General features: G+C 42.5%; 1 protein-coding gene across 2 annotated transcripts; it reads left to right on the top strand.

Annotated features, from left to right (window-relative positions):
• The first annotated feature begins 2485 nt into the window (after window positions 1-2485).
• matcap2 (microtubule associated tyrosine carboxypeptidase 2) lies at window positions 2486-9294 on the top strand. 2 transcript variants are annotated; one of them, XM_084032536.1, is made up of 7 exons: window positions 2486-2759; window positions 3947-4611; window positions 5007-5162; window positions 6527-6647; window positions 6791-7096; window positions 7192-7289; window positions 8644-9294. In XM_084032536.1, the coding sequence occupies exons 1-7, from the start codon at window positions 2735-2737 to the stop codon at window positions 8800-8802; spliced, it is 1530 nt and encodes a 509-aa protein (XP_083888662.1). In that variant the 5' UTR covers window positions 2486-2734; the 3' UTR covers window positions 8803-9294. The 2 variants fall into 2 exon arrangements, with proteins under 2 accessions (XP_083888662.1, XP_083888661.1); XM_084032535.1 differs by having other exon boundaries at window positions 2487-2759; window positions 5007-5150; window positions 6515-6647.
• Window positions 9295-14381: the final 5087 nt, after the last annotated feature.

The following is a 14381-nucleotide window of genomic DNA, read 5'->3' as shown; positions in this document are numbered from 1 at the left end:
CAAATGTGATATTATACAAATAAAACATAAAATTCATAATACATAACACATAACAACATTGCATACATAATAGATAGATAGATAGATAGATAGATAGATAGATAGATAGATAGATAGATAGATACTTTATTGATCCCGAAGGAAATTCAAGCATCCAGTAGCAATAACATACATAGAACATACATTATACATTAAACATACATTAGAAACTATACAAAAGCTATATAAAATAGAAAGTGACTAGAAATAAAATGTTTTATTTTACACAACTATAAACTATATTACAACTATAAAGTGACCAAGTGTCCATTGTCTACTGTGCCTCCTGCCATCACTGAGAGCTGTTTTATAGTCTGATGGCCAGGGCGACGAAAGAGTTCTTAAGTCTGTTGGTGGAGCAGGATTGGGACAGCAGCCTACCACTGAACACACTCCTCTGCCTGATGAAGGTGTTGTGCAGAGGGAGGTGGGTGTTGTCCAGTATGGACAGCAGTTTGTCCAGGGTCCTTCTCTCTGCCACTGTCACCAGAGAGTCCAGCTCTGTGCCCACCACTGAGCCAGCTCTCCTCACCAGTCTGTCCAGTCGGGCAGCGTCCCTCTTCTTGCTGCTTCCTCCCCAGCAAACCACAGCGTAGAAGAGGACGCTGGCCACCACAGACTGGTAGAACATCCGCAGCAGTTTTTTACAGATGTTGAAGGACCCCAGCCTTCTCAGGAAGTACAGACGGCTCTGTCCTTTCTTGTGGACAGAGTCCATGTTTGCTGTCCAGTCCAATCTGTCGTCCAGCTGCAGCCCCAGATATTTGTATGTCCTGACCACCGCCACATCGACCCCCTCGATGGACACAGGTTGGAGATGTGGTTTCTTCCTTCTGAAGTCCACCACCATCTCCTTGGTCTTGGAGGTGTTCAGCTGAAGGTGGTTGGACCTGCACCACCTCACAAAGTCTTCAACCAGGCTCCTGTACTCCCCCTCCTGTCCATCCTTGATACAGCCAACTATTGCAGTGTCATCTGAATATTTCTGCATGTGGCAGAGCCCAGAGTTGTACTGTAAGTCAGATGTGTACAAGGTGAAGAGAACGGGAGAGAGCATGGGCCCCTGTGGTGCTCCGGTGCTGCTGACCACAGTGTCCGACGTGCAGTCCTTCAGTCTGACGTACTGTGGTCTCTCTGTGAGGTAGTTTGTAGCCTAATCCATCTCACCAGGTGTGCAGTCCAAACTGCAGTGGATCCTGTGCGTGGTGCACCTGGGGTCTGAGGAGATGGAGCAGCAGCCGTTCAAAAGTCTTCATGATGTGGGATGTTAATGCCGCTGGTCTGAAGTCACCCGGCTCCCTGGGATGTTTTGCTTTAGGAACCGGGATGAGACATGAGGTCTTCCAGAGCACGGGGAGGGTCCCCAGCTGAAGGCTCAGGTTGAAGACATGCTGAAGCGGCTCCCCCAGTTCAGCAGAACAGGCCTTGAGCATCCTTGGACACACTTTGTCCGGGCCCGCTGCTTTCCTTGGGGCGCAGCCTCCTCAGCTCTCTGCTCACCTGATCCTAGGTGATGGTGAAGGGGAGGAGGGTTGAACTGTCTGTGGTGGTGGTGGGGAGGGGGGTTGAACTGTCCATGGGTGTGGCGGGTGGGGGGGCTCTGCAGTCCGAGGTGATGATGGACGTGATGGGGGTGTGAAGGGTGTGAAGTGGGCAGTCACTGGCTGTGGGAGCTGGAGTATCAAACCTGTTAAAAAACAGGTTTAGCTGGTTTGCTCTCCCAGCATCCCCCTCTTCTGTGCTGCTGCCCTTCTTCTTGCAACCTGTGATGGTTTTCATGCCATCCCAGACCTCCCTCATGTCGTTCTGCTGCAGCTTCTGTTCCTCCTTTGCCTCTCTCAGCTGAATCTTGACCTTGAGTTCCCCCTACGCTAATGGTATGTACATTACATACATGTATACATGCATGACAATAAATATATATATATATATATATATATATATATATATATATATATTTGTGTGAGAGAGAGAGAGAGAGAGAGAGCGAGAGAGAGAGAGAGAGAGAGAGAGAGAGAGAGAGAGAGAGAGAGAGAGAGAGAGAATAGTAATGTAATCAATAATCAAATCAAATACAGTACAGATGACCGCATGGTTAGTTTTTTTTTTTAGTTTTTTATTCTAAATGAATTGCTGCGTGACTTTCATGTGCAAACACTCCGTAGAAAACTACAATCATGGCGTCATATCACAACAAATGTCTCCGTTTATATAATAGGAGCACTAAATTGAATCCATTGACAGTAAAGTAGTGCTAAATTACTAATTATTCACAAATCTCGGACTATTTCAGCCCAAATCCCGATTTTTTTCTCCAAAGTATCTTAAAGTATTCTGAAAGGGACTTCATTTCCCATGAGTATCCACGTGTATTACGTAGTTGTCGTCGAAACCATGGAAACAGATAAGTCAGTGCAGAGCTTGTACCTTACGGACTGCTCGACTGTTGTCGGTTAGACTGGGACTTCGTGTAGGCGGTACACTTAATATCAGCTCAGCTGTTTGTCATTTTAAATACTTTTGAACGTGTCGTAGCACATAGTCATTACAGATCACTCGCTTTAGTCTCTATCAGTTCTATTTGAGCAACATTAGCAGGCTAATTCAGCTAGGTTAACTTCGGTAAACAACGTCGGTATTCTTCGAGGAGCACTTTGGTAACGTTATTTTAGGTTCATATCGATCTTAACAAAGGATGCTGGAGTCTATTAAAGTAACAGGTAATGTAGCATTTGTCTTATTTTTCTCTTACGTTCCTCTGACCGTAGCTATGAGCTCAACTACTTACAGGATAACTACATATAATACCTCAATAACGCTAATAATGGAAACTTAAAACTACCTATGTGGCGTTAGCTAACCAGCTATTCTATAGTACAGTTAAAGCAAATATGTTGAAATATGAGCTCCAGTAAGCTTCGTATTTCTCGGGGGAAACATTGACGAACATACATAAAATGGAATATATTTCAAGAAAGCATGAATGTATTCAATAATCTCCGTCCATGTTGTATTACATATTGTATTTCAAGCATTTGTGTGGTAAAGAGTTATTGTGGCATATTTCTGGTGAGCTTCCTGCTGATTATTGCTTTTATATGATGATATAATTGAAATGAACACTTTCATATATTTCATGATGATGAATGAGACGCTTGAGCAGTGATTCCACAGAATCCACTAGATAGACATTCTAGTTAGTAACTTCTTACAGCCCGCAGTGTGATGTGATAGTATCATATCAGGTGAAACTCAATGATGAGATACCCTGCTGATGTGTTAGGTAATAGCATTTGATTTGGTGGCTGAGCAAGCCAATTTGTCCTTGCCTGTCTTCATCATTACTGTTGTTACGGGGTCGTAACACTGTGCTGTTGAGGTCATTAATTGTGCTGTCCGTGGTTGGATGGATTCCGCTTCAGTGCTCCTGTCCGAACAGAGATCCTGCTCTTACTGTGATGATGTTCCAGGTCGGCTTACTGGAAATTGCGAAGCGCTGCACTCTTAACTGCTGTGCTTTGCTGCCAGTCTCTGAAAACAGGACGAGAATAATATGCACTGTGATAGTATAGGATAGGATAGAATACTGTCTCATCATACTGAATGAGGTTTATTTGAGTCAGATCACATCATTATGATTGTTTAATAAAATAATATATATAATATATATATAGTTGTGAGCTAACAGATATGTTAATTTGTTGTCCACCACACTGATTACAAGATTTGACACATATACTATTTATTACCTTGGTTTTTTTTTAGCTTCGCATTGGAGTAGATCTAATTATAGCCTGCCTTGATAAGAGGATTACTCTATCAAGCTATCTGTAAAAGGTCTGCACGTGAAGGTGATCCTACATGATCCAGTCTTACCCTTACTGGTCTCTCAACTTACTTCTTTCAGAAAGACTCCACTGGCCAGAAGTAGAAATGTCCAAAAAGTGCATCTTAAGCTCTGCTGACAAGGCGTTGAGCCCAAGCCAAGTGTACCTGGAGAAGATTTCTTCCAGTGTCCTCAAAGACCTCTTCAGCACTGGCTCCAGCAGCTACAACGTCCTGCTGCAGGCTGAGGAAAAGAAGAGTCAGAAGCAGTCCCTGTACAAGAGGCCAAAAACATCTGTGAAATGTGGCACCACAGGTAGTAGAAGAAACCGTCCAGTCATGGCTCCTAAAAAGTCACGTGCACCAGAAAGTGGCGGTAAACCTGCACAGACAAATCGTGTTTTCTCCAGCAACTCCAATCTCTCTAAACCAGCATGGAACATCGCGGTGGTTGGCAGCACCCTGGGCCTAACCCCTCGTGCAGCTCCACAGCAAAGAAAGATGTGCATCCCCAATTCCCCTCGCACTAAACTTCCTTCGCTGCACAAAGCAGCGATCACACGGGATGTGGAAAATGCCAAGAAGCTCTGCATCCTTACAGCCATCAAGCCGTCTAATGTTCAGAAAGAGAAGGCCACGTTTTTCAAGTCTGACTTCAACTATAATCCACAGTTTGAGTACAGCAACCCGGTCTCTCCACTTGTCCTGGCTCGGTATAACAATGCCTCAGATCGCTTCCTGTCACAGGTAAGGGTATGTTTGTGTTTGGAACAATCAAATAATTAACCTTCACTGAAATACTTAATAATGTGTTTCAATTGGACAGTGTCTATCGATCTGTATGAGGACACTGAAAATATATATAAAAGAAAATGGATCAAATGACAACTCTATCTTTTTTTCAGTATAGCAATAACATTATATGATAAATATATTGGACCCGGATCAAGAATAGAACCTTGGGGAACCACATAGGATGAAGAGGATTTGCCAATTAGTGGCAACTTCTCTACTTCCCATAATCGGTCCATAAAAGTAATTGTACTGTTACTGCCTTTGTTTTTTCTTCTAAATATGTTGTTTGACAAACCAGTCATTAGTCCCGAGCAGCTGTTACACTATGAATTTCTCATTTCTTGTAGGCAGTGCACATCATGGAGCTTGCCCTGCAGCGATATGACACCTATGAGAAGTTTGAGCAGGCCACTGGGGGCAACCTTCTCACCAAGCGTCGCATCTGCCACAGCGTCAAGAAATACATGGAGAAGGAAGGCTGCTTGGGGGAGGTAAGAGGACAGGTGGCTCGGGATTATGTGATAATGGAGATACATTGCTCTCTTTATTTTTCACACTCACTCATGGCATTGTAACTTACATTTTCATCACAGTTTGATTCAAACACGACAAACACTATTCTGATAATATTATATAGGACATACAGTAAATAAGGGCTGCACGGTGGTGTAGTGGGTCGCCTCACAGCAAGATGGTTCCAGGTTCGATTCTCAGTTTGAGCTCTGGTTCCTTATCTGTGGAGTTTGCATGTTCTCCCCATGTTAGCATGGGTTCTCTCCGGGTTCTCTCCGGGTTCTCCGGCTTCCTCCCACAGTCCAAAGACAGGATGGGGATAGGTTCATTGATGACTCTAAATGTCCAGTAGGTGTGAATGTGAGTGTGAATGGTTGTCTGTCTCTACATGTCAGTCCTGTGATAGACTGGCGACCTGTCTATAAGCGGTAGACGATGGATGGGTTGACATACAGTAAATAGTCATTAAGATGCTGTCATTCGGAGCATGGCATTTTGCTGTGGCTGCATTGCAGTCTGTGTCATGCTGGATTTGTGCGTCATCATTGCAGAGCAGCAGGGCATCAAAGTGAAAGAGCTCCAGGGAGAATACATGTTACATCATCAGGTTATTAATGTTCCACTGAACACATTACATCACATATACATGCACCTTGTTTATACTTGGTAAAGTCTTAATGGGTTCAGACATAGTTGACAGTGGAAAGGAAATGCAAGGGAATGAATAACATTAAAAGGAGAAACCCACCCAAAAATCTGGACCCATTTTGTTGATAGAAGAACATAGCAATGTGAAGCATCAGTAATGTTGGAATAACTCAAATTATACTTTCAGCGTCTGTATGGCCACAAAGAACAACTGATATATTTACGAACATGATCCGAATGCAGCCCACAATTAGGACACATGCTTGTCTGAATATGTTTACCTACGCAGACCTTAAAGCTAGTGTTGAAAATGTTGAGAAACAAGCCAATATAAGCCACATTTAAATATTCATGAACAACAGGTCAGCCACAATCCCTCCGTCAAACTGGCTGGATACCGGAGAGCCTCACTATGTGATATTTAAGATTATGTAGGTTAAGTAGATGCTAGTAAGATCATGTCGCCAACGGGAGTTCAGCTCCAACGGGAGTTCAGCTCCAACGGGAGTTCAGCTCCAACAGGGGAATTCCAAAAAATGAACACAACATACCATAGCCATGCAATAATCTTAAAGTGTTTTTGTTATCATTATGTCACTAATATAATGTATCACTAATGTTGGTAAGTGGTGAAAGTGGTTAAAGGAAAAAACTCTGTAAACCAGCAAAAAGTATCTGCTATTCTATTTTACAGATTGTGGTCCAGGTGACAGACGACCTCCTGTCCAGAGCCTCCATGACGGTGGTGAACAGCAGACCCACACTGACCATCAACATCTCCACTGCCCGAGAGCACTGGCTGGAGGGAATGCTGCGGCATGAGATCGGTGGGTCCAGTAGCCCCCTTACAGGACTTATGTTTTAATCTTAACGTGGGGCTTCTAAATGGAATATCACTCCCATTTGACTGTAATGAAGTTCATCAGAAGACATAACACTTTAATCACAGGTCCTCGTCTTTGTCCACCAGGCACACATTATTTCCGTGGCATCAACAACTGCCACCAGCCATGGAGCAGCAGCGTGGGCAGGAAGAAGCACAACCTGAAGCCTCTGAATCCCACAGAGGAGGGCCTGGCCAGCATCCACAGTGTCCTGTTCAGGAAGGACCCCACACTGTGGCGCGCTGCCTTGCTCTACTACACCGTCTACCAGGCCAGCCACATGTCCTTCTCTCAGCTCTTCCACAATCTAGGACGCTTCGTCCAGGACCCCAACACCCGATGGGACTACTGCGTCCGGGCCAAGAGGGGCCAGACTGATACAGCACATCCAGGTCAAGATTAGGTTTTAAAAGAAAAATAGTTTACTCATGACTAATGTTAATATTAGCCTTTTAAATGCATACTTGTCAAACCTCTCACACTGCAGGGTGCTTCAGCAAAGACCAGGTCTACCTGGATGGTATCCTGCAGATCCTGAGATATAGAGACAAAATCAACTTCTCTCTGCTGATGGCTCTAGGAAAGGTGAGGTGGCTCAGCTATCTGCATCTGGTGGAATAAGTACATTTTCTGATTCAGCAGCAGCTACATTGGATAACTATTTTACTGGATAATATGTGCCATTGTGTTCATGTGTGTCAGTGCTGTCGATGTCCCATTTGTGGGGCCACCTCCTTCATAAGCCAGCCTACAACGGTGTCCTTCAGAAGAGTGATGACTAGAGGGCTGAGCCCTCTCAGCTGTACTTTGTGTTCATGCTAATTATCTAAAGTCGGCATGACTAGACAGTGAGCCAAAATGGAAACGGTAGTAATAACTGCCTGCTAAACATAAACCCTACCTTAGTAGTTCCCATTGTAAGCATGTTCAGTTGAGTTCAGTTTATTTTCACTCAAACATGAAGGAATGAAATGTGTTACAGGTCCTGCAGCATACAGAATGAATAACATTTACAGTGTCATAGCTACAAATAGACCCTCTAAATACACAAATAATAACTTAAAGCCTATAATAAATAGAACGCATTGTTAAAAACCAGCATGCATGTTAAAATAATAGGAGGACAGACTTTAAGCCAGGGAGTTTATTATAAGCCTCACAGCCTCCGGGAAGAAGCTGCACTTTAGTCTTGTTGTTCTGGCTTTGCAGCTGCGCAGCCTTCTGCCTGAGGGGACGGGGTGAACAGTTTGTGAGCCAGGTGATGCTGGCCATGTTGGTGGAGGTCGGTGGAGATGTGCAGGCCCAGGAATTTAAAGGTGGCCACCATCTCTACAGCTGCTCCCCCGATGAAGAAGGGAGGGGGGGTTACGGCCTCTTCTCCTAAAGTCCACAATCATCTCCTTAGTCTTTCCCACATTGATGCAGAGGTCGTTTGCTCTGCACCAGTCCACCAGTTCTTCCACCTCCTGCCTCTACGTTGACTCATCACTGTTTGAGATCAGTCCAACCACCACCCGTCATCTGCAAACTTCACTATATGATCCCTCTGCTACCTTGCAGAGCATGTGAGGAGTGTGTACAGCAGGGGCGAAGGACACATCCTTGTGGGGAGCCGGTGTTGTGAGTGTGATGGTGGAAGATGAGATGCCATTGATCCTAACAGTCTCTAGCCTGTTTGTCGAGAAGACCAGGACCCAGTTGCAGAGAGATGGATTTAGTCCCAACAGCAGTTTGTTGACTAAAGTCAGCAGAATGTACCACTGAGCTAACAGAGCCGCTAGCATGGCTGTATACTCTTCTTCTTGTATAAATGTATTTACATAATTCATTATTGTGGTTGCGTTTCTGCACCGCCTCTGATGATTCATGGAGTTTTTATTTTTGAGTTGCAGTGTGGCTGGTTGCTAATTCAGTCTCTTCCTGTTTCCTGCGGGTTTAGGTGTCATTTGAAGACGTGGACCGCTTGAAAGCTCTGGCTCAGATGGAAAATGTCCGCATCCCACACTTCATGCAGGACCAGGCAAAATACGGCGAGCAGCTGGTGAAAATCATGGCGGTTAACCAGCTGACCGACGAAGAGCTCAAGGCCATCATCTGAACCCGCTCCCCTGCACGATCCTCACCACACGTGAATAAAACCCATCACACCACAGCCAGCCATTGCCCGCATGCTTCAACACAATCATCACGTATGGTAGCGGAGTGTGTGATTCATGTAGCACGCTGTATTACATGTAGTGTTGTGCTAGAAAGATACATTCGCTTCAGCTGACATTGGCTTTTAGTTTATTAACAACCCAGAGAATTTCGTTTGTTTATGATTATGGTTGGATGTAGTTCATTTTCTTTACCGGTGCCAATACAATATCTGGAGTGCTGATCATTTCAAAAACAAATTCGAAAATGAATTTCTATAAATATTTTACCCAGCACTTGGTGCCAACTTTTTTGACTTAGTTGACAGTCACTGACATTCGGTTTGGTTTCTGGTTTGATACCCTCTTATGTTTGGGAGTATTTTCATTAATATTTTCTCCTTAGCGAGCTGGGATCGGCTCCAGCACCTCCGCGACCCTGAATACAGGATAAGCGGTAGACCATGGATTTCTCCTTTGCGAATGGTTTTTAATTTTATATTTGTATTTCAGACTAAAAAATATATATATATATATTTTTTTTTTTTCACATAAACCCCACATTATGATAGTTTTACAGTTGAATAATATGCTTGTCAGTGCTTTATGGACTCACTTTAATGTGAGATAGTGAGATAGTTTCTAATTTCTTTTATTCATAATTACGTACATTTTGTATGTTCTAAACCCGATGTATCTGTGATAAACTAGTGTGACGACAAATCAGTACTGCAAGTACAAATGAGATCTACGTGTGCAGATGTAGAAGAGCCACGCTCGCAACTCAAAATAGCCTCGCACTCATTATTTTCTTCAGAGCACTCACTCAAAGATTATCTCTACTCATGCAAGTAATATTGTAGCCTGCGAGGAGAAGACCGCAGGATCCAAAGGCCAATCATACAAGACAAGGACTGGAACCAATTCTATTTGTGGGTCTGTCTGGGATAACAGTTACATACATACACATACATACACCGAATATATACAGTGGCAAGAAAAAGTATGTGAACCCTATGAAATGTCCAACTTTTCTGCATGAATTGGTCATAAAATGTGACTTCTGCATCTAACTCATAAGTATAGACAAACACAATGTGCTTAATCTAATGCCACACAAACAATTGTAATATGTCGTGTATTTATTGAACACAGCCATTAAACATTCACAGTGCTGTTGGAAAAAGTAAGTGAACCCTTGGCTCCCTCAGTCAGTGATATTGGCTGTAATGTAACCATTGGCCTCTAATCGTAACACTGCCTCAGAGGCTATTACAACCAGTCATCAACTACTTGAATGCTTCATTTCTTATGGACACGTGCATGAATAAGGTTAGTTTTAGCATCACAAACGCACTGATCTAGTTGTAATATAAGGTATTTTACTCATGCACCTGTGATCTAAGTGTACTTACCTAGTGTCTTATTTATCTTTAGTGAAAATAAACACTTTCCTTCTTGCACTTTTCCCTCTGGATACCACACAGGGTTACTATTTTTGTAGTACAGATCTTCGGCATTACAAAAAAAAGAGTGGTACTGCTCGAGACAGAAGAAGAAGGTGAAAGCAGGAAGTTCACAACAGCTCTGTCTGACTTGAGAGATAAAACGTGTGAGTGCTTCATCAGCGATGTCGCACACAGGCCTGCTAACTACAGCTGAGCCTGTCAGCGTTGTGGCACAACAAAAGGAAATGGGAAAGTCTCTTATAATACTCTCTATTTTCCTATGAAGCCCTTGTGGTTCAAATGCAGTGACTTGAAGCCCTGTTTGACTATTTGCACTTTGTTACCTGTGATTTACCTTTATGAACTGCACTGATGTGGGCAGTCACTGTGTTTGTGTCATAGACTGTATAAGAGAAGTGGACACAGTCACCGCGACGTCGCCCGTTGTTTCGTGGACTACAATTTTTAAGCTTCACTGTGGCATTCTGACCGTCGCTCAGCCAGAAGTGAAAGCTCCATATGCACCCTTGATCTTGAAGGACGAAACATCTTCACGATGAAGAGCTGCATATGGAGCTTAAGTCTGCGACAGTTTTTGTCAATCACAAGTTAGCCACACCCTGAAGCAAATCCTGTCTATTTTACTCTAAACGGGACCATAATTTACTAGATGAACATCATGCTGCATTGCAGAAGACTTTAGTGATCGAGACCATAAACTTATGTTTACAATGTTTACTGAGATACTAAATCAAGTGAGTCGGTCGTTTCGTCATAGATTTCTATACAAACGGACTTCTTTTTGCAACCAGAGGACTTGCCTCCTGCTGGTCATTAGAGAGAATGTAGGTTTAAAGCACTTGCACATTATTTTCACTTTTCAGAGCCGGAGGCTACGTCCACATCTTTTATAATGTCCATGGTTGGTGTTGATATATTTATGTTTTACAAAACAGACCAACTGCCTCTTGTTTTACTGTGATACTTGATGTGTTTTTGTGCCGTCAATACCAAGAATGATCTAATATCGAGAGCATGTGTGCTACTCTGCTTCCTCACAGGCCCCTTAAATGGTACAGTTAAATAATATCCCATGTAATGTTTTCTATATGTGTAACTTTTTGTGATATTCTTAAATAAAATCTTCAAATAAAGTGGACAACCTGAAAATGAGTTATGTGCTTTGTATCGTCCAAAGCATTTATTTATGTGTTTATTTTCATATGTGCTTTCTTTGCATTTGTATCACAAAACAATGAATGTTGATCAGATGCTGTGAAAACGGTTTCTGTTTTGTCACAGACTGCAGGACAGTGCATCCAGTCGGCAACGAGGAATCATTGTCATACAACACATACCTGCTCTGGTTTCACACTAATGATGTCATGTTTGGAGAATTGCTTTTATGTTTTATGTTTTTGCATTTTACGGCCACCGTAGTCACACTGTCTTCCAAATCCCACACACTTTGTTTTTACTGTTACGTCCTGCAGCTGCCCTTACAAAGTACACATTGTTGAATGCAGTATGCATCCGATTGGGACACACTTCTTCATCATAACATTGCACCCTCAACCTCCTGACCCTCTTGCTCATATATATCCACTACACAGAGGATTGTGGGTCGGAGTAGCCAGAAAAGCATGTTGGCTTACATACTGCACAATGTGACCAGATGCAGTAGCATCATACATACTAAATCTTTTTTCTGGCATACTAAAATGTATTTGTGGTTTTGGAACGCACAGTGAATATAGGATGTGGAGCTCTTCTCGGTGTCAGAGATCAGTGTGTAGAGTTTCCAGAGTTAAACGTCACTGACCCACAACCTGAGAAACCCCAGTAACCGAATCTGTCACAACACACACTGCTGGCCTGCCCAGAGGTGTCACACGTCCCGTTCACCAGCGTCTGGTTTCACCGGGACACTGGAAACCTTTAAGGGCACGAGTGGTGACTGACGGCTACAAGCAATGACATGCTGCTCAATAGGTATCAGTCCACAGCAGTCACGCACAGAGACAGGCTTCCACCTCCCACTTCTGCACTCTTGGATCTGGTATGATGAACGCAATGTGCACAAACTCTCCTGCATTTCTAACAAACAAAAAATGCACTCTACTGACCAGGTTGGTATGGAAACTATTGAATATATTTCGCCCCAGTGTAGGCATCTAATACATTTTTGTTTCTACAATAAGTATTGAAGTTACATTTCAACAATTTTCTTCAATGTTTTCTATCCCTGCACATTTTCTATTGCATTTGGAATGTGTTTCTTTGCTGCTTGTTTCATTTTATAAACATTTACATGTTGCTTTTTTTGTTTTATTTTTTAACTCTAATTTTCCCGATTTGAGGAATGCATAGATTGAACATTAAATCTAGTTATTTATAAGACTGTGATAAGAACATGATCTCATCAGACGAGGAGATGTTTGGATTGGTTATTGTGACATAGAGCCAAATCCCCACTAGAGGACAGTAGCACATTATAATACAATTTCAAGTGACCCAACAGAGAAATCCTGAAATACACATTGTTGGAATATACTGTGCAATACAAACACACAACCAACGTAAAAATCAATGTTTTATATTACATCGATTAAATAGGTGCACACCTTTTAAGCATTATGAAAATATGGCGATACAATATTTAATATAGGTGTGCACAATATGATTATTATAATAGAGTTAAAATCTAAGAAATCAAATAAACAGTAAGGTAGGCAAAAGTAATTACTTTGGTTTAATTACATTATATGTGGTGTAAACTTCATGAAAAAATATATGAATTGTATGTTTTGTTTCATTATTGTCATGCAATATTATTTATATGTATATATAACACAGATAATCAACCCTTGTAATCCACACAGTTGGGAGCCAGGATGGGTGAGGTAGTATAAAACAAAGTCAGTGTATAAAGTCGAGGTGGAAAGGTGGCTCTAAAAACACTACTTTCACTCAGGAGACTAATGTCCGTGTCCTGGGTGAGACCAGAAGTCAACTCTCAACCCTCTGAATCTAGAAGGAGGCTACAATCCTGCACGACCAAACCTCACAAAAACAGTTGCCCACTTTGACTTAAATTTCGCAATACTTTCTTTTAGTTTTCAGTTATGTACTGAAGACAAATTCCTAGTATGTTGCAACATAACCCTCTCCTATTCCCCCCTCTCGCTCTCTAAATATCAAAAAGAATAGATCTATAAAGATGTGTTTGCAGGCTACTCAAAGTAGCTGCAGCGAACCACTAGGGGGCTCTGTGATGAGCTGCAACATGAGTTCATGGATTTCAAGAGTCGATGCTGACAGGCAGGAAGAGCTAGAAAGTTTGGACAAAGAAGCAACACAGATGATGTGATGGAGGCCCTGCTTCTTGAGAACAGGTTTGTGTTAGTTACTAACGGTACATGAGGGAGGCGATGATAAGTGGGGCATTCAGTCTCTGCTCCATAGAAACAGAATATGATGCTCCGCTCTCATCGGCCTCGTTTCAAGCAGCAGGCAGCAATGTAAGAGCTCTGAACTCAAGCTGCTTTAGGTGCTCAGAATCTGACCAATTTCAATATGGGCATTTTATTATTAATATCAACTTTACAAGATGGTGATACGTTTGTATTCCACTGTTCTCAAGTGGCCAAGAAAGATTTTAATTGTGATTAAATGGTGCATTTTCTCAAACCAATTTGTAACCAATGAATTAACCATGAACAGAATACTCCGTGAGTGAATGTCTGGTGCCTGCTTAGGAATCCAGCAATGGGAAAAACAGATGTTTTCACAGAATGTGCAGCAGAATGCAATGCTGTCTTTTACCTCACAGATACTTTTAAACTCTTCTCATCGCCCACTACGGATATTTCTATTCTCCAACACACATATGGTCGATATAAGATCTATTCCACAGATTCTGTTGTGTTGTAATGTGGATCTGTTCATGCTCAATGAGTTTCCTGTTTGCCCCGTTTTGAATAATCCTCAGTGTTGAGCCGGTTCATGAGCAGTTCAAGCAGTAGCAGCTCTCATGTGCCCACGGAGGCCTCGCTTACATAATTTAGGAGCTCAGCCTTTATGAGCTCCACAGC

The sequence above is a fragment of the Eutrigla gurnardus genome (assembly GCF_963514095.1).
Source record: "Eutrigla gurnardus genome assembly, chromosome: 17".
Classification (NCBI taxonomy): Eukaryota; Metazoa; Chordata; class Actinopteri; order Perciformes; family Triglidae; genus Eutrigla; species Eutrigla gurnardus.
The sequence above is the reverse complement of the archived record's forward strand: the minus strand, read 5'-3'. Positions and strand labels throughout refer to the sequence as shown.

Excerpts from the sequence above, each read along its gene's own strand:
- matcap2 (XM_084032536.1), top strand. The coding sequence starts at position 2,735 with ATGCTGGAGTCTATTAAAGTAACAG. Across the intron at positions 5,163-6,526 it reads TGGGGGAGGTAAGAGGACAG|GTGACAGACGACCTCCTGTC; the intron begins GTGGCTCGGGAT and ends ATTGTGGTCCAG. Across the intron at positions 6,648-6,790 it reads AATGCTGCGGCATGAGATCG|GCACACATTATTTCCGTGGC; the intron begins GTGGGTCCAGTA and ends TTTGTCCACCAG.